This window comes from Euprymna scolopes, chromosome 14 (assembly GCF_053919585.1).
Source record: "Euprymna scolopes isolate OS-2025 chromosome 14, ASM5391958v1, whole genome shotgun sequence".
In the NCBI taxonomy this organism is placed as follows: domain Eukaryota; kingdom Metazoa; phylum Mollusca; class Cephalopoda; order Sepiida; family Sepiolidae; genus Euprymna; species Euprymna scolopes.
The window spans coordinates 76,238,113-76,260,348 of NC_136495.1; the positions used below are offsets into that span (position 1 = coordinate 76,238,113).

At 30.1% G+C, this 22,236-nt stretch overlaps 1 protein-coding gene across 1 annotated transcript in view; it reads right to left on the reverse strand.

Moving 5' to 3' along the window:
* LOC145293101 (dynein axonemal heavy chain 3-like) overlaps positions 1 to 22,236 on the reverse strand; it is a 404,365-nt gene that overhangs the window by 196,890 nt on the left and 185,239 nt on the right. Inside the window, exons 36-39 of the mRNA XM_080139477.1 lie at positions 16,809 to 16,970; positions 13,490 to 13,615; positions 10,278 to 10,435; positions 7,908 to 7,988 (exon numbers count right to left, since the gene is read on the reverse strand). Of these exons, the coding sequence (XP_079995603.1) occupies positions 7,908 to 7,988; positions 10,278 to 10,435; positions 13,490 to 13,615; positions 16,809 to 16,970 (527 nt within the window). The remainder of the gene's footprint in view (positions 1 to 7,907; positions 7,989 to 10,277; positions 10,436 to 13,489; positions 13,616 to 16,808; positions 16,971 to 22,236) is intronic.

Genomic DNA, 22,236 nt, shown 5'->3' on the forward strand with positions numbered 1-22,236 from the left:
GAGGCAATTTTTATTTTTGTTTCTATCCAGAGTGCCCTTTTTTGGAGAGATGGATTTTCCCCACATTAAAAACTGACCTTGTGTCTAACTCTGCCCTTGCGGAGAGGCAAGTAAATAGGAGCAACATGCCTTGTTTGGAGTGAACAAACCTTAAAAATATATCCACTGCGATACCAGATTTTAAAATCTTTTCTTCTTCTTCTGTATTCCTATCACCATATCCATTTTCTCTATTCACACCCTTAAAATCACTGACCATTTATACTTCATGCAAATACTTGTTCCGCATCACTTATTGCAATTATAACAACTAAAATACATCCTACATTTTAATGTTTCTTTTTCTCTTTTTATTTTTTAATGATTTATAAACGAAATCACTGTACCTTGTATTGAAAGCCATCATTTCCTGGTGTGGTGAACGTGAGAAGATGAATCTTATATGAACAAGGAAGGTGTGTGTGTGTGTGTGTGTGTGTGTGTGTGTGTGTGTGTGTGTGTGTGTGTGTGTGTGTGTTGCGTGCGTGCGCGCGCACGTGCATATGTGTATGTGTGTGCATATGTCTATGTGTATGGGTGTATGAGTATGTGTGTATATGTGTGTATGTGTGGGTATGTGCATGTGTGCATGGGTATATGTGTGTCGGCATGTGTGTGTATGTGCATTTGTTAACACACATACACATACACACTCATACACACATATACACACATACTCATGGGTGTATGAGTATGTGTGTATATGTGTGTATGAGTGTGTATGTGTATGTGTGTATGCGTGTATGCGTATGTGTGTATGTGCATGCGTGTGTATGTGCATATATATGGCATAATCATGTTGACACATCGGTTCTTGTCAGATCACTGAAGTTAAGCAATGTTGAGCCTGGCTAGTACCAGATGGGTGACTATTTGGGAATTCTAGATGCTTTATGTGCTCTCTACTTATCTCAGCATTGTTTCCAGTCGTGCTGAGCCTCCATTTGCCAATGTCGACTCAGTAGAGGTGTGGTTGGAAATTGCTCAACTCTTGCCATAAAAATTCCATGCACAGTCACCCTTACAGTGCCTGTCAAGACTGAAAGAAGTTACTACTATGTGCCTGTGTGTTTATGCGCATTTGTATGTATGTGTATGTATGTATGTATGAGTATATAGGTGTGTATGTGTATGCATGCATTAGTGCATGTGTGTATGTGTGTAAGCATGTACGAGTATGTGTGTATATGTGTGTATGTGCATATTTGTATATATATATATATATGTGTGTATGTTTGTGTATGCATATGTATGTGCAGGTATGTATACAAATGTGTTTGTATGTGTATGTGTTTGCTTGAGTATGTGTATACGTGTACGCATATGTGTGTATGTCTATGTGATTGTGTATGTGTTTTTCTTTTTTTTTTTCAATTTTCTTATCAAGCTGGGGATGGGGCATTCTACCAGATTCCAGACATTCACTCGCTATCACATACATTCCAACCGGGAGATCTTTTTTAAGATTCTAACCGTCACTTTTAAGTGCACGATATATTTTTTATTAATTTCTTCTCTTGAAGATCATAATGCTGGGTATGTGGCAGCCAAACTAGCCAAACCAGCTGCCAACATTTTTATTGAAATCAACCGAGAGTTCTTTTTAGTATCCTTATTGTTCTCTCAAGTGCAATTGTGTGTGTGTGCGAGTGTGCTTGTTTAAATGAACAGAGAAACCAAAGTGCTAAAAGTGGTCATCAAAAAATGTAAATCTGCCAGTTAAAAAAAATCCACTCGGTGTTTTTTTTTTTTTTTTTTTTTTTTTTTCAAATTGTGATTTCAAAACACGTGAACATTGAATCGGCTGCAAAAACAAATTGGCCACTTGTGATGAAAACAAATAAAATACACCCATTCGTAGAAAGCTGTAAAAAATCACTTGATTTTCGCCAGAGTTAGGGTTAACCCTAACCTCGATCAGATACTCACTTCTTCTGGTAAGACACCTTAGCATATTCGCTGGAAAAAGAGGTTAACATGTTGGTGTATAATAAAACAACGACAGAGATGTTGGCAACCTTATTTAAGATGGGAAAACGAACCTTTTGTCTTCAATCCCCACCCCCACCCTTCACAAAAAGGATATTTTTCAACCATTTCAATTAACCTCCACCCTTTAATGGAATGGCAACATAAATGAATGATAAAAGTTAATTCTACAAAAACTAAGCTTCTTTCCTTTAACAATTAACAAGAAACCTTCTCAACCACCGATTGGCATGACTAATAAGTAGGCCTATGACAACAGCATATTCTTTATATTGTTTTGACTCTCGAGTATATATCCGACACAGTTAGACACAGTTAATCAATTGGGAACCACATCACTCTATATAAAAGCATATAAGATATCAACGGATACACATTCGAGAGTCAAAACAATGAAAAGAATATGCTGTTGTTCTAGCCCTACTAATAAGACTCTACGTGAAAGCTCTTTGTTCAATCATCTCAGCTTAACATTCACAAGCAACATGAATTGGAATAAATACATTAAGAACATTGCGAAAGCTGTTGCAAAGAAGGTAAGCCCTCTCTGCCATGCTAGAAAACTGCTCACATCTGACAGCATCCTGTATTCCCACAAGCCACCATTCCCCGATGCATGGAATATTGCTGCCACATCTGTTCAACATAAATCAATATGACACACCAAACCCCCCCCCCCTACGGTCTGTACCTGTAACCAAACTATTACACCACTTTCATATAAATATGTAACATGATCAGCTAACTTATAGCAAAGCAAACCAAAAAGTTTTGTTTTTTTTTTACTTGGAAGTCACCACTTATCAAGGTCTGAAGGCCACTCGGGGATAAGGGTTAATGAAGTTAAGGTGGTAATGTAGTAATTGTTAGTGGTGTCAATTGGGTAAAATTTGATTATTTATAGGGATGGCTCAACAAGAACTTGTTTACATTGGATTTGAAGGCGACCACATTGTATTCAACTGAGAAGCAGGCCAGCGGAACAGTGTTCCACAGGCGGGTAGTTCTGGGAAAGGAGCTGCATTTAGATTTAGGCACAGATAGAGAGTGGGGAAAATTATATATAGTGGTTGTAACTAGTCGAGTGTTTTTTGTGCAAGTTTAGCAAGGAGTGCCATAGAGTTCAGTAGATAAGGTCAAAATTAATGCCGAATTAACCCTATTATTTTTTAATATATAATACTGATCGGTTAAAGTTTTCATGGTGAAATAATATAATTGTTTTGGCTTCGCTTGAACACACATCAGGTGCAAGGAGTTATTATCATAAAAAATTATAGAGTTGATATTTTGATATCCGGAATGGCTTCATGGGATGACCTGTACTGATTCCCATGTCGTTCCTACCGTGAGAATCGAAGATTTTCACGGTGAAGGTAAAAACTGGTCGATTGAGATTACGACGTAGTTCCCTCTTATTGGTTATAGAGGATGGGTGCGATCGCCTGTCCCCACACATCTATCTCAGTATAAAAACAGCTGCACAGAGAAAAACGGGAGTGAAAGAGATGTAAGAGTTCCGGTTGGCAAGAAGCCCAGATAATCTATGTGAAACTTCCCTCACTCCCCTTGTGACTCCCTTCAGAACACCCAGAGAACGTCAAGCGAAACGCGTGCAAAGAGGAGTAAAATGACCGGGTAGTTAGCTTTTATCAAAGTCCAATCATAAGCCAGGAATTGCTAGGAGGTTTAAGTGACAATTCCTAGTATAAAGAAAAGATGGTATGGTGAAGCCAACAGTCCGAACCCAGGGTCGGCAACAGCGAGAACACCATTTGAATGACTGCATAAACGAGAGAGAACACTCACTATCCCACCCGTCTCTCTAACAGATACAGAGAATTACTGCTACAGTGAGTGCCGAACCAGCATGCTAAGAAATGTGTAGAAGAAAAAAAGATACAGGTAAACACACACGCACACACACACACACACACACACACACGTGTGTATATATATATATATATATATATATATATATATATATATATATACTCACATATATATATACTCACATGTACATATATACTCACATATATATATATATATACTCACACACATATATATATACACACACACACCACACACACACACACATATATATATATATATATATATATAATTATTTTTTTACTATAATAATTAAATTCAAAATCGTAAAAATATGTAAGGAGGTGGGCGACGCTTTTTATGATTGGTTTCCATAGCAACGGCGTCGCTTCAGTGACTACATTTGCAACTAATTCGAAAAGAGAAGTAACAAGTGAAACAAAAAGAATGAAAGCATGAAAGGGAGCTAATTGGGGGATTTTATTGAAAGCGGACCAGTGCCGTACATTGTTATTACATATGTGTTTATGAGGGCAAAAAATAAGACTGAAATTAAACAAAGAACAAGTGAATTTATTAGGAGCCTGGAAAAATCATGGATTACAATAGAAAAATGCGAGCACGAAAAGTAATATGGTTAATCTTAAATATAGAAAAGTAAAGAACTACTTGTTAAAACTGGAAAAGAAAAGGACAAGATATTTTAGAATATCTTGTCCTTATAAAAAAAATATAATAAATTTATAACTTAAAATATTGCAGCTTAAGAATTTTTAAAAATTTAATTTATAACATTATATAATCAATTCTTAATGCTGCAATATTTTAAGTTATAAACTTATATTTTTTCTAGAATATCTTGTTCTTTTCTTTCTCAATTTTAACAACTAGTCCTTTACTTTTCCATGTTTAAGCTTAACCATATTACTTTTCATGCTCGCATTTTTCTATTGTAATATATTATTATTTCATTTTTTTTTTACCAACAACTCTGTATGAGTTTGTTAATACTTCGTAGAATATATACTTATTAGTATAGACTATTTGATCGTCGAGTTTTTTTTATAATTTCTACTGGAATGTTTGACAAAAGTTTCTTTTTATAGCGATGGCATTAGAAACCAACCAATCTAAAGTAGAATTGATTAAACAAAAGAATCAAAGCGTGGGGTTAACCAACTCTTATGTACAGCAGAGACGCGCACCGGAGACACTAGACGGTGAAAAGTGTATCGCCCATATTACCTGGTTGTGAACTTTAAGTCTTATCAGGCTTGGCAACCTACGTGGTTGCAGAGAGCTTCATAGGCGTTAGTAAATGAATCAACACGAAAGACATACGAGAGCTGTTCCAAAAGTAATGCCTCCTATTTTTTAACTAAAAAACTAAAACGTTGAAGAGTTATGAAGACGAGAGTAGTACCATTAACACGCGTGGCATTTTGTACTCCAGAGTTTATTTTTCTACATAGTCAACACCATTCTCAATGCATTTTTTCCAGTGATGAATGATGGCTGTGCATGAGCGTTTGGAGTGTGCTTTGTCATATGAGGATCGTTCCAAAAGTAAGGCCTCCTATTTTTTAACTCAAAAATTAAAACGTTAAACAGTTATGAAGACGAGACTGCTACCATTAAAACAAGCGACATTTTGAACTCCAGAATTTATTTTTGTGCATTGTCACCACCATTCTCAATGCACTTTTTCCAGGAATTCAATGTCACACCTCTGCTTCTGACGCACGTCCATGATAGGTGCTGCTTTCTTAGAAGCTCACGCCATCAATATCTGTAACAGAGAGATGAAACTTTCATGTCTTGAATGCATCAGTTCAATCATCAAAACAATGCAATTTGTAATCCATTCTGATCCGTTTGGGTGGAATAAAAAGTAGAAGGCATTACTTTTGGAATGGTCCTCATAGCATTGCCTTTCCATATGTCACACAACACTTCAGGATATGCTGTGCTGTACAACCAGCTAGCGTCTAACTAAATCGTTGGAATCAAATGGCATTCTTCCCTATGAAGTCGTAGATCTTGATAGCGATGAGAAAAAAATTGCACCAATCTATCAGTCAACAGTGTTGCACTCATTTTAGTCTGTGCGGAAAGGTTGCTGCTGGAAGTTCACGAGTATAAAATCTTGAAAGACAATCATTCTCTCTGATCAGCTCCGGTCAATTTAGTCTTACTCACTTGCAGTTTCATAAGAGATTTTTTCCCTCATCACCAAAACCAACAGTCTAGACTATTCTTGTAATGACTTATTCCCTGTTGATTGCAGTAATATACTGGTCCTATGCAGTTCTGGGAGGTCCACCCCGCCAGGTTTTGTTTTCTCTCTTGGAGAAGGGGTTAATTTATTGCTAATCGCCTGAGGCCCCTCCACTGGGAAATGGCGAGAGGGCTGCACAAGTATTTTTTGCAGGGTCAGAGTGCACCTCCTTGAGGGCGCTGACTTTTTCAATCCCACTTCCGACTCTTGTGTCACATTTCTCACTGTGGGAGAGAAATAAATATCTTTAGTCTTACCCGTTCATATTTGTGGTAACATTCAGCTCGATCAAGTTGAACTTGTTTTCTCCTTGGCATACACCACATCTCGAACCATAGCAGCCTACAGGTAATGGTATTGGACAAGGGTGCAGGAGATGACTAAACACCTATTTTCCACCATTGAAGAACAACCACTTATGCGTCAGAAAACATTTTTTATGTTTTTTTAGATAAGTGACCCAAATCCTAAACTGACTTTTTATTAATTGGTTATTCCACTAAAATCTTTGCTTTCACGTGCAGTGGGTGTTACGAAGCATATTCCTTTTTGTAGGTTAGTAGCTTAAGCAAAGGGCTCTAAAATAAACTAAACACTAGCAGAATCCAGAACTTGTTTGGTCTTGGATATGACCTTAAACTATATCCAATGGTAAGGCCCCAGCTTGTGGGCTTTAGGGAGTGTGGAGCCACCCTTTAATTGCCATTGCTCCCAGGTCCACTCTGACCCAGAGTGGTAGTACCTGTTAGGGTTCCAACTATGGGTTGAATAGAAACCGACTTGAAAATAACAAATATATTCTATTAAAAAATTTTTCTTCAAAATCTTTGGATTCGGCATTAAATAACCCGAAAAGGGTTGATATGCCGTAAAACAAAAACAACCAACCAACCAGAACTTGTTTAATAATTGTTTATGGTAGTTTAGCAATGGATCCAATCAGTGCTAAACTGATATGATAAAAAATTTTGTCAGTTATAGAAAACCACATTCTCTATCTAAAATATTTTTGTTAATATATGTTAAAAAATAAAAAAAAATAAAAAATATGTCATTGGTTTTGAAGGATTCGTTTTGTTTTCTGAAAAGTTAAAAACTAAAATTGATAAATGAGAAGAATCAAAATATTTTGACAAATTTCAACATGAAATGAAACAAAACAAAAAAGTCTTCTTAAAAATGAACAATGTCTTAAAATTCTTCACATTTCAGATGTATTTTAATGAAATATCTGTGGTTTTAATATTAATCAAATTTGAATATAAACACATTTTTTGCTATGCAATTTTTTATTATGAAAATACGTATTTTATAAGAATTTCTTTCAAAATTTTATTAAAAATTTATGAGAAGGATCTTGAGATTTGATTTCATGTAGCAGAATATGAAGTAATATATATTGAGAGAAAAGAGAAACAAAAAGATGATTTGTTTCAAATATGAAAAAATCTTCAGATTTTATCAATAGCTATAACAAAAAAAAAAAACGGAAGAAAAAATGCTGATCTTGAAATTATATGAATTTGAAAAAAGGGAATTGCAGTCTATTGCAGATTAAATGTTTAACAAAGCAAAATAAAAAAGGAAAAACAAACAATAAAATTATATAAATCTAAAAAAAAATTATAAAATAAATAAAAAACGAAAATTTTATTTCAAATTATTTCTGCAATAAAGTCAAAATATTAGAATTTATTGAACATTTATAAAAATAAAATGCAGAAAATAAAACAGTAGAACTATTGAGAAGAAAAACATTTGTTTTTTTTACCTGTCTAGTTTCGCCATAATAATTTCTTGAGTTTGATAAGCTGTTGTGCGTGCAGAAAAATTCACACAATTTGGAATATAGCTAAAATGAAAAAAAAAAAATTATTTTACCAAAACGCAATTAGCAATATAGCTAAAACAGAAAAAAAAGGATATTTTAGCCCAAAACACAATTTGGAAAAATATTTGGAATATAGCTAAAATTAAAAAAGGATATTTTAACTAAAAACATAATTAAGAATATAGGTAAAATAAGAAATGAATTTAGAAATATAAATAAAACAAAACACAAACAAAATTTTTAATTTAATTACTTTTTGTCAAAATAAGTATAAAGTTAAAATTTGTATCAATTTATTTTTCTTAATGACAATTCTTTCTAAAAACGACTGTGAACTAAAAATTCACCTTAAATGAGAAAGTTTTTTGTTGTTTTCGTTTCTTTTTGTATTGAAAGAATTTTTGAAAGAATTCCATCAACAATACCTTTACATTCTAAGCAAACATGTAAAGAAAAAGGGAATATAGTCAGCAGAGTTCATCCCGACTTCTCATCATAAGCAGATGATTGCTTGCACTTAAACACAAGATGATGTGGGAGGAGCACAGGACAGTAAATATCCTTAAATCCAAAGCTTCCGGTTTTTTATATTGCTCCTATTTACTTGCCCCCCTCCCCATGAGGGCAGAGTTAGACATAAGGTCAGTTTTTAATGTAGGAAAACTCCAGCTCCCCAAAAAGGGGTACTCTGGAGAGGAACAAAAATAAAACTTTTCTCAGTCATGAAGGAGTACTCCTCCACTGACCGAGGACAGAAAAGGGGAAGTGTAGCTTCAGAACAGATACTACACTGTGATCTTGAATCTAAGGCCGTTGTTCAAACATCTGGCTCCTAGAAATATGGGTTCTCCCCTGTGTATCTTTATATGCAAACAAATAATATATTTCTTATATGCATATGCGAACAATTCTAGATATAAAATACTAGCCTGGGTGCCCGGGTGTTTGGAGGTGTGTTGGCTGAGCAAAAAAAAAAAAGTAAATAAAATTGTAGTAGGCAGGCTCAAACTCGTGACGCGAAGGTGGAAAAGTAAGTGGAGGTGTGTGTTGGCTGAGCAAAAAAAAAAAAAAAGAAGAAAAATTACGAGCGCAAAAAAAAAAAATGTAATAGGCAGGCAGGATCAAACCGGTACCGCAAAGGAGGAAAAGAAAGTGAAAAAAAAACGTGACGTGTTAGCTATTGTGGCCATCGCCAAACCGGAAGTGACGTAGGTTTAAATAAAGGCTAGACAATCGAAAAGTGGCGGTTACTTTTGAAAATATTGACGAAAAAAGCGACCCCCTCCCTGTAGAAAAGTGCCCAGTTAAGGGTGAAAGAATGTTTTTGGCCAATTTTTTTGATATTTGTCGTCTGAAGGGTCGAGCTTCAAGATGATATCAAATTCGTGAAAATACGTTGCCTCTATCGAAAGTTTTTGCGAAACAAACATACATACATACATACCTTTAAACAGACAGGTGAAATTTATATTATAGAAGATTACTCAAATGTCAAGCTCCAACATGAAACGACTAGAAAACGAACGTGTTTACTATAGATTGTTATGTTAGTTCCAAGTGGACATTGGGTTTATTTTCAGTAGCTACATAACTTTCGCTTTCATTATTTTGTCCTTTAGTTCTCACATTCCTGGAGCGATGTTTCTGACAAGGAGGGAAGAATTGCTGTTTTCTGGGTCAGAATTTATTCTATCTAACACTTATTGTTGGCAGGTTTTTGACTTTGAAGTAGTATATTTTTAGCTCTTTACATAAATGGCTTCATGCCTTGTCTAGAGCGATTTCCATTAAAAAAAAACCGAAAAATTTCTCTGTATCCAGTACGTCTCCCATGTTACTAAAAATAAAATCGTTTGGAATGTTTGGTAATGTTCAGTTTAGGGTCTGAGTGAAATTACTCAAAGATCAAACGAAATCCTCCTCTCTTTTCCGGCTTAATTTTACTCCCCCCCCCCGTCTCTCCCTCTTACAAATATACATTCTTGGATCTCTAGTCATATGACACAAAGTAGGGGAATAGAACTTGAATGCCTACTAGACATTTTTTCGAGTATCTTATATGTTTCTGTACGGGGGGGGGGGAGTCAGGGTAACCTGGCATGAGGAAGTAAGTTCTAACTAAATATTCAAAATCAAATAGTATTCGACGCCCAAATAAGATCTTCTTGGTATGGCTACACACAAGGAATGTACTTGGCTCATGAAGTTTCATTGTCCCTTCAGGCTCGCAACAATATAACTGAACTCTTTCTGTTATTAATTTGATGTAGATTTAAACTTTTATGATTTAGATTACATAATAATACTTACATGTCTTTTGGTAATTTGACGAGATAAGTATTGGTAATAGCTGATTTTCCTGTTCCGGTTGGGCCCACAATAAGCGTAGCTATTTCATGAGTCAGGTAAGTATTGAGGAAAAACTGTTGGAATATTGTCTCCGTTGTAGGGATGATGAGTTCACTCACCTGAAGAAAGAATCACAAAGAAAAATAACACGGATGAATATACGTACATGTAATGCCATTTTCTACATTTATGGTTGGTCAAAAGACTAAGAGGTAGGTGCTCGACTGAGCTTCAATCTATGACTCTCATTGTACAACATTCACAACAAATACTCGTCTGGCTACAACAACTGTCAAAATTTTCCCTTGCTCTCTATTCGTGCCTAAAATTAAATGAAAATTCTATGAGCAAAGTTTCTTTCCTAGAATTGTCTGTCTGTGGAGCACAATACTGTGGGACTGCTTCCTAGCTGACTGTAACATGGTTATTTTCAAGTTTAATGTAAATATGTTCTTATTGAGCCATCATCTTAAATCATTAAACAATATGCAAGTTCCACCATTACTGATCATCACGGTGATGCTTCACTGTCTACCAGTCACTCATGAACCCTTATCCTAGAATATCATCCAGTCCTTGTTAAGCGGTGATCGTCAAGTAAAAAAGAAGTACCATAGTCCAACTTTTAGATGTTCGATAGGTTGATATCCTGTATATTTTGTCATGCAATCTTCTTGCATAAAATGATGGTATCTACCGCTACTATGTTAGCCATCTCTTCTTTTTTTACTTAAAAAAAAAATTTTCTTTTTTTTTTTCCTAATAATTAACGATTTTTTAAGAGAAGACTTCTTACAAATATTTTGAAAAGCTTGAACTTTAATGACAGTACGCCATATTCGTCTAGTACATTGTTTTAAAAAATTTATTCATTCATTTTAATGAATATATTTATCTCAACTGTTTTGTTGTTTGTTTGTTTGTTTTTTGTTTTGTTTTTTGTTTTTTTTTTTCTGCCTGTGACTGGATCCTACATACTGCACAAAATCAAAAGTTTGTACAAATTTTTATCATTTGTTTTAGAGTGGCGACCAGACATTTTATCATTCTCTGGAATGTAGGTCTAGCATGCCATGTTCACGTTCAGTAAGGGTTGTAAAAATTCTTATAAGTTGGAGGTGTTTTTCATTTTTTTGAAAATGCCGTGTACAACAAAACCAAATAAATAAAGAATAAAACACAAGAAACGAAAACAACAACAATAATATATTTTAAAACGGATTGATTAAAGGAACGCTTCGGCTTTTCAGTTAGAAGAATTAAATTTTTGTAACTAGAAAATTTCGTCGATAACAAAATAAATACACACATACATACAACATAATCATGTTGACACACCGGTTTTGTTAGATCACTAAAGTTAAGCAACGTTAAGCATTGTTAGTACTAGATGGGTGACGATTTATGAATACTAGGTGTTGTATGTAGGAGAACCTCGATATCTCCATACAAGAACTGCAATAACCTAACGTGGTTATTTCCCCTGATGGGGACATACAAGCAACTGTGAATTTAATATCCCCTAGACCCTTTCTGCTTTGGGGCAAACCGGTTCCATCCGCCTAGGGTGGATACGGTACAACAACAATAAGGGCTCTCAGGTTATCTGAACTTAAAGTGCTTGAAAAAATATCAATCCATATTATAAATAGTAAAGTTGTGGAGGTTTATTTAGGACAACTAGATTATTTTTTCACTGATCATATCAATTGATGGCTATGAACGCCACAGAATATTTTGAATGTTCATTTTTTAAGTAAATTCAGCATTTTAAGTTATCATGATTATAAAATTAAATTAATTGAGAAAACAGGAACATTATCAAAAAGATTTTGATGTGTTACATGATAAGGGCTGTCCCCTTTTCATGTAAGTATAAAAATAGGGAATTAGTTAAATGTAAAAATGAAATAGAATTGACGAAATTCGAACCTCGTAATTTAGGTTTAGAAATAGATTACGAGAGAGAATTAGAAAATGGAATGTAAAAACAAACCATTGTTTAGCTTAGAGATAAAATAATTTTAAGAAAAGGAATGTGCATTTGTACATTCTGTTATGAAATTGAATTGAGGAATGCAACTATAGGATAATTTAATAAACATGTTTTTAACATATTGGAAATATAGGTTACTGAAAATATAGGTTAAAATTCCTTTTGTAAACAAAGGAAAATGTTTGGACACGCATTTTCAGAACACGTGAAAGAAGACACATGTTTTAACATGGGTATGACGTCATGGAAAATGGGAAGTTCTCGATATAGTTAGAAACTTTAGAGTTAAGCAGGGGGGAGTCTGAGGACGACAGACGACAGTCTGGAGTCCAGAGATGGACAGTCGAACGTCTGGAAGCGAGACGGTCACCTTTGAAATATAGAATGTAAAACTTTGAATTCCTGACTAAGAAAACCACCGACCGGTCGAAGAAGAAATAAACCCATCATGTTTTTTTATAAACGTCGTCTTTGTGTTGTAATTCTACCAAAAGGTAAAGTGAAATTGTCATTATATGTCTTGTATATCCTGTGTTTTAAAATGTCTTCACATACACAATGTCTCTACATCTCATATCTACAATGTGAACACTAAGACTGTCTCAACACTGTCTCCTCACTCTAAGAGCTTATACTACACTTCTAAGTATGAACATTTTATATATATGAATCTCTTCATAACACGAACACAGAACGCAACATCTCTCTTAATACGACTCTCTAAGACTCACTTTTAATAAGACTTCCTAACAACGAACAATAACAATAATAATAATAACAACAACAACAATAATAATAATAATAATAATAATAATAATAATAACAAAATATAACAGATGGAAAGTGTTCGATTTCCGGTTTAATGATTATAACAACAACAAAATTAAAAAAAAAAAAAAGCGTATATAAATATGGATTAAAAGTTTTTAAATATACCATTTTCGGTTTAATTATAATAGCAACCACAACAAAATAAAAAAGCGTATATAAATATGGATTTAAACTTTAAAATAATGTTCCTATACCAAAAAATAAAATAAAATATCAGTTCAATTATTAGATATAATAATCGAAAACAGAAGAGTATAAGCAAAACAATATAGACAAAAATAAATAAAATGCACTGTTAACACTAAATTCTACATAAATTACTCCCCTCCTCATTTTTGGAAAATACCTTAGCATTTGTTGGTATAGTTTGAATTCCTTTGTCCAAAGTATCCATCCAGTTAATCCAATGACCAGAACTTTTCTTCTCAAAACAATAATCAAAAATCGTTCCTTTTTCAGGAACTGCATTACTCTGAAATCAAAAACGAAAGAAAAAATAAATAATGTTGCTTTTCAAGGTCATTTTATTATTTCTTTTTATTATTAACGAGATTAGATTCTTGTTAAAAGAATAAAGAAAATCATTAATCCAGTTAAAGCAATGTTCATTTTTATATTGAACGTGACATGAAACACAGCAACATTATCTATGTTCAGCATAAAATAAGCAACAGAGTTTAATGTTCAATATTATGCCGACTTCCAGTCGGAAGTATCGGCATGAGAGGGAGGAGACGACATTAACTTTTTCAAAAAATAAATAAATAAATAAATAAATAATGAGGAACAAATCTCACCTAACAACGGCAATTAACGGAAGAAGCGAAATACCTCATCTCTGCGTAGATATGACACTAATTTTCGACACCCATAACAAAAAATAGAAGTAAAAACTAGTAAAATGAAATTTATTCATAATAATTTTGACTCTACAGTGAAGCAGAAGTATTATATAAATCGTATATAAACATTATTTATTTTACACCCCATAAAACCCGCGAAATTTGATTTGAAAATCACAACAGCGGTAAATTTTCGTAAATACAAGAAAAACAGCCAAATTAAACATTATAAAAATATAGGGGAAAAAGTCGATACAAATATACATTATATCTTGTTAGAATTTTGGTTCAACCATTATTCAAGTGAAATATAACAGTAAAAGTCTTACATTTGGCTTGAAATATTATGAAAAAGACACATATAGGCGTGTATATCCCGAAAAACATATCACATTTAAGCAGACATTAAAACAATTAACTTCCGGTTCCTATGAACGGCCATAAGTGATACATTTTCCATTTTTGATAACAATTTATTAATTTTCAATATCGTCGTTTGTATCCCGAAAACGTCATATTTAAATATTTCTAATGAATTCCTCCTTTTTCAAGGAAATATTAATTTTTAATTCCTAAAAATAAGAATTATTTAAATTTTAACTAAATCCTTAAATTAAAAGTATCGGAAACTTATTTTCAATTAAAACAATTTTGTATGAAATTATAAACTAAAATTCACTTTTTTATTTAATATTAAGAGATTGTAAAATCACCCGTGCAGGAAGAATTTAATTGACTCTGAACTAAATTGTTTAAGTTACTTGGCTTGGAAATTATATTTTTACTCTAACAATATAGAAACAAGTAATATAGATTACGCGACGATTTTTATTAGTGAGACGCGAAGATGAACTAGTCTTCAATAGAAAAATTATTTACGTTTGATTTCTAAATATAGGTTTTACTTGCTCATTCATAAAAAATGACATCAATTTAATTTTTTTTTTAATTATTAACAGTAAGACTATCTGTTTATTCATGATAATTTTTAAGAGTCAATCTTCCATATTTTTTTCACAGAGTATGAAAATTCCAATCATTAAAAAAATAAGAAATTATTTCGGAAATATTTTGAAATTTCACAGGCGAAAAATTAAAAATGTAAGTAATGCATAATAATTTTTTTAAACTTGAAATATTTTGATGTGTTTTCCAACTTCTTTTTTTCTGAAAAAGCGAGAAAAATCTTCAAAATCGGCAACGCTTGTGATCTAAAATTGAATGTATTTTATTTCATCATTCCTGTATATTTTAATAATAAAAAAAAACTAAGATGCCAAATCCCCCCAAAACAAACTTCTGGTAAGATCACGATGGCGCGGGGGGGGATATGATAATTTTTTTTTATATTATTTTATTTCAGTTTATATATGCTTGAGCATTAAAAAAAATCTGTAAAAAAAATAACGAAATTGATCAATTATTTGATTTTTGAGAGAATTTTAAAAATTGCGTTATTTTTATTATTTACATCAAAATACGTAGAAATATTGGGTTCTATTCTTCCCGTTTTTAGCTTTTGTGATAGTAAAACAATGAAATTGTTTCATAATCTTTCTTCCTGAGAATACAGCAAAAATTACGATGAATCAATTTTATTTAAAAAGTTTTGACTATCATTATTTGCTATGGAGAGTCGAAAATTCCACCTTTATTAATGTCATACCTACCTCTGTGTCTGTTCCTCAATTGTAGTCTTGCAACAGATTGCCGATGTTGCGACCTCACATAAAATTTTTTTATTAAAGTCACGTATTAATGATTAGGGTTGAAAAAGATTAATATAGGGACGCGATAAGGCAGTGGTCGTAAAAACAATGTAACTATTAGGTTTAATATTATTAGGCGAGCTACATTCATCCCAAGGGGTATTTAACCTTTAAAATGATACTGATTCTTTTCTTACTTGTGTTTGTATGATCAGGTTGAGGATCAGTATTGCACTATTTTGGGAAAATTTCCCGTTGTCAAGCATGTTTTCCGACATTCAAGCTTGCATATTATAGCTATTGCAAAATGAGTGAATTTCGCAGAAATTGGAAATGAATTTATTTGTTTTAAATCTATAATATTATTTAAACTAAATAGTATAGAACTTGTATTGATTGACAATATTATTTATTATTTTATCTGTCTTATATATTTTGTTGTATTTATAATTAATTTTTATTAGTTTACTTTTTTATTTAATCTTTTTATTAAAAATATTTTAATTTCTTTTATATACACACTAAATAATGTTTCAAGAAAACTAAATAAATTTCTCATTAAAATATTTGCTTCTTTGATTTGGTTTGATAGTGGTGATATTTTATTAATTTTCAACTTTTACAGCAAGAGTTTTGTCTACAACTCAACTGAGCCACTCACAAATCTTGTCTATATGAAAGTGTGTTTTGATTTCTTTGTAGATCTTTTTTTTTCTTCAAAATTTTGCGTTTTCAAATTTGATCCATCTATTGTGTAAACTGTTTTTGACTCCTAATAGGGGGTATGAAACCAATGAATTCGCCAATCGTTTTTATAACCACCGGCTGTGCTAAACAACCTATGAAAACCTTCCAAAATTACTATAAAAATTGTCGAATTTTGGATTGAATCTGTTTGCCATTAACTACGTCACGGATCGCATTTGATTCTTGGTTGCCACCTTGGTTACTGCCAATTACACTCAGGATCTGATCTGAACTATGCCACCATCTTTGTTTAACATAATGTCTCAACAATTAACATATTGGACATTTTATTTGGCTTGTGAGCAGGAAATATACTGTACTAAAGTTGTGAAAGAATAGCCCAACTAAATAGTGAATGTGTTTATACCTTTGTGATTTTGATTGTCTTCGGCTTGGGGTGCTCAGGATCCGTGCCACTCGTCAAAGTTCTGAAGTACTCATCAAACTTTTGACGTGAATCTCCCATCGTTATACAACCAATTGTCCAGATCACACAAAACTGAAATAATCCTTGAAGCCAAAGGAAAATCTATAAAACAAAATAGAAAATATATTAAATTAAATAGAAAATATATAAAACAAAATAGAAAATATATTAAATTAAATAGAAAATCTAGAAAAGAAAAAAGAAAATATATATAATAATATCGAAAATATATTAAATTAACTAACAATTCCATAACACAAAATAGGTAACATAAAATCAAATAAATATTAAATAGAAAATCTATAAAAATGCGAAAATCTATAAGACAACTGAGAAGATATATTAAATTAAATAGAAAATCTCTATAACAAAAAAGGAAATATATAAAACAAAAGAAAAAATCTACAAAAAAAACACAACAAATGTATGCAACAAGATAGATAATCTATAAAAAAAATTGAAAATATGTTAAAAACATAATAAATGTATGCAACAAGATAGATAATCTATAAAAAAATTGAAAATATGTTAAAAACATAACAAATGTACGCAACAAGATAGATAATCTATAAAAAAATTGAAAATATGTTAAAAACATGACAAATGTATGCAACAAGATAGATAATCTATAAAAAAAATTGAAAATATGTTAAAAACATAATAAATGTATGCAACAAGATAGATAATCTATAAAAAAATAGAAAATATGTTAAAAACATAACAAATGTATGCAACAAGATAGATAATCTATAAAAAAAATTGAAAATATGTTAAAAACATAACAAATGTATGCAACAAGATAGATAATCTATAAAAAAATAGAAAATATGTTAAAAACATTACAAATGTTTGCAACAAGATAGATAATCTATAAAAAAATTGAAAATATGTTAAAAACATAACAAATGTATGCAACAAGATAGATAATCTATAAAAAAATAGAAAATATGTTAAAAACATAACAAATGTATGCAACAAGATAGATAATCTATAAAAAAAATTGAAAATATGTTAAAAACATTACAAATGTATGCTACAAGATAGATAATCTATAAAAAAATTGAAAATATGTTAAAAACATGACAAATGTATGCAACAAGATAGATAATCTATAAAAAAATTGAAAATATGTTAAAAACATTACAAATGTTTGCAACAAGATAGATAATCTATAAAAAAATTGAAAATATGTTAAAAACATAACAAATGTATGCAACAAGATAGATAATCTATAAAAAAATTGAAAATATGTTAAAAACATAACAAATGTATGCAACAAGATATATAATCGATAAAAAAATTGAAAATATGTTAAAAACATAACAAATGTATGCAACAAGATATATAATCGATAAAAAAATTGAAAATATGTTAAAAACATAACAAATGTATGCAACAAGATATATAATCGATAAAAAAATTGAAAATATGTTAAAAACATAACAAATGTATGCAACAAGATAGATAATCTATAAAAAAATTGAAAATATGTTAAAAACATAACAAATGTTTGCAACAAGATAGATAATCTATAAAAAAATTGAAAATATGTTAAAAACATAACAAATGTATGCAACAAGATAGATAATCTATAAAAAAATTGAAAATATGTTAAAAACATAACAAATGTATGCAACAAGATAGATAATCTATAAAAAAATTGAAAATATGTTAAAAACATAATAAATGTATGCAACAAGATAGATAATCTATAAAAAAAATTGAAAATATGTTAAAAACATAACAAATGTATGCAACAAGATATATAATCGATAAAAAAATTGAAAATATGTTAAAACATAACAAATGTATGCAACAAGATAGATAATCTATAAAAAAAATTGAAAATATGTTAAAAACATGACAAATGTTTGCAACAAGATATATAATCTATAAAAAAATTGAAAATATGTTAAAAACATAACAAATGTATGCAACAAGATAGATAATCTATAAAAAAATTGAAAATATGTTAAAAACATAACAAATATATGCAACAAGATAGATAATCTATAAAAAAAATTGAAAATATGTTAAAAACATAACAAATGTATGCAACAAGATAGATAATCTATAAAAAAATTGAAAATATGTTAAAAACATTACAAATGTTTGCAACAAGATAGATAATCTATAAAAAAATAGAAAATATGTTAAAAACATAACAAATGTATGCAACAAGATAGATAATCTATAAAAAAAATTGAAAATATGTTAAAAACATAATAAATGTATGCAACAAGATAGATAATCTATAAAAAAAATTGAAAATATGTTAAAAACATAACAAATGTATGCAACAAGATAGATAATCTATAAAAAAAATTGAAAATATGTTAAAAACATAACAAATGTATGCAACAAGATAGATAATCTATAAAAAAAATTGAAAATATGTTAAAAACATAATAAATGTATGCAACAAGATAGATAATCTATAAAAAAATTGAAAATATGTTAAAAACATAATAAATGTATGCAACAAGATAGATAATCTATAAAAAAAATTGAAAATATGTTAAAAACATAACAAATGTATGCAACCAGATAGATAATCTATAAAAAAAATAGAAAATATGTTAAAAACATAACAAATGTATGCAACAAGATAGATAATCTTTAGAAAAAATAGAAAATATGTTAAAAACATGACAAATGTATGCAACAAGATAGATAATCTATAAAAAAAATTGAAAATATGTTACAAACATAACAAATGTATGCAACAAGATAGATAATCTATAAAAAAAATTGAAAATATGTTAAAAACATAACAAATGTATGCAACCAGATAGATAATCTATAAAAAAAATAGAAAATATGTTAAAAACATAACAAATGTATGCAACAAGATAGATAATCTTTAGAAAAAATAGAAAATATGTTAAAAACATGACAAATGTATGCAACAAGATAGATAATCTATAAAAAAAATTGAAAATATGTTACAAACATAAGAAATATATGCAACAAGATAGATAATCTATAAAAAAAATTGAAAATATGTTAAAAATAGAAAATATCTGAAATTAAATAGGAAATCAATAAAATAAAATAGGAAAGTTATAAAAACAATATAGAACTTATATAAAATTAAATAGAAAATCTAATAAAAAACAGGAAATAGAAAATCTATAAAACGATATCGAAAATATATAAAATTAAATAGAAAATTTATAAAACAATATCGAAAATATATAAAATTAAATCGAAAATCTATAAAAACAAAGTAGAAAATATGTTAAAAAATAGAAGATATATTAATTCAAATAGAAAATCTATAAATCGCTATAGAAACCAATAAAACAAAAAAGAAAATCTATAAAACAAAATAGAAATTTTATAAAAGTAAATTAGAAAACATATACCACAAAAAGAAAATCTATAAAACAAAATAGTAATTTTATAAAAGTAAATTAGAAAACCTATACCACAAAAAGAAAATCTATAAAACAAAATAGTAATTTTATAAAAGTAAATTAGAAAACCTATACCACAAAAAGAAAATCTATAAAACAAAATAGTAATTTTATAAAAGTAAATTAGAAAACCTATACCACAAAAAGAAAATCTATAAAACAAAATAGTAATTTTATAAAAGTAAATTAGAAAACCTATACCACAAAAAGAAAATCTATAAAACAAAATAGTAATTTTATAAAAGTAAATTAGAAAACCTATACCACAAAAAGAAAATCTATAAAACAAAATAGTAATTTTATAAAAGTAAATTAGAAAACCTATACCACAAAAAGAAAATCTATAAAACAAAATAGTAATTTTATAAAAGTAAATTAGAAAACCTATACCACAAAAAGAAAATCTATAAAACAAAATAGTAATTTTATAAAAGTAAATTAGAAAACCTATACCACAAAAAGAAAATCTATAAAACAAAATAGTAATTTTATAAAAGTAAATTAGAAAACCTATACCACAAAAAGAAAATCTATAAAACAAAATAGTAATTTTATAAAAGTAAATTAGAAAACCTATACCACAAAAAGAAAATCTAAAAAATAAAATAGTAATTTTATAAAAGTAAATTAGAAAACCTATACCACAAAAAGAAAATCTATAAAACAATATAGAAATCCATAAAACAAAATAGAAAATTGATCAAAGAAAATTGAAAATATATAAAACAAAATAGAAAATCTATGAAGCAAACTACAAAATTCATTAAACTAAGTAGAAAAAAAGATACTTGAACAGAGAAATAGAATTGCTACTGACAGTTGCATAGAACAACACGATTAAGTACTGAAGATGTCTTTATCAAATGCGTGATTATAACTTATTAACACATATGTTGACGCAATAATAATAACAACCGACCCCTGAACGGAAGTCACATCCTCAATCACGTGGTGAGAATATGTAATAAAAAATTAAAATAAATTACAAAAAATAACAAATTAAGTTGAAATAAAATAAAACTATGCAGTAAGAAAAGTAAATAAAAATATAAAGAATCTAGGTGCTTATACGATATTGGCCAGAAATGAAAACTGCATTCCAAGTAACAAAATCTTTGATATACTTATGTATCATGCAAAACTAAGTATACTTACCAAACATTAGAGAAAATCATCGAATAAAATTTTGATTAAAAATAAAAATCAGTTTTCTGTATTTTGCGAATCTGCCATTCATTATTGATCAGTTAAATGTAAACTGATTTTATCCCCTGATTTATTGGATTCTTCCTCTTATCAATGGCGGATCGGCAAAATACGATAAAGTAGTTTTTATCTTTTATTAATATTTTACACGATAATTTTTCATAATTATTGGTGTCGGTTGAAAGACTTTTCCTATCAATTTATTTGGAACTGAAATTTTCACCTGTGTAACTGCGATTTTCACTTGTGCCTAGTGTATTATAAAAAGGGCAGTTGTTTATGTGTGTGTATATTTTTTTATGTCTTGCTAAAAGTCAACTACAAAACAAAGGACCACAAATTTCGTATATTCTTGAATAGCGTCGCCCGAGATGAATACTATGTAAAATTTAGAAAAAAAATATTCATTCCCTAAAGGTCAACTGGAACGGGTTTCGTAGAAGGGGTGAATTGAGGCGGGGCGCTTTTTCAGTGTTATTGTGTACTAATTTGGAAAGAAAACGTAGACAAATTCCACAATGAATCTGTTATATAAGGGAGAGTTGTTTGTGTGCATGTCTCACTAGAGAGGAATGGTCTATGTGCATGAGAAATAGGGGTTGGAGAAATAGAGAGAGAAAGAAAGATAGATAAAGAGATAAAGAGTTTTAATAGAAAAACGTAACACTTTTACTCCGGGTAATGTCGAGTAGTCTTGCTAGTACTATATAAGCACCGGAACTTATATCTGCCATACATCTTTA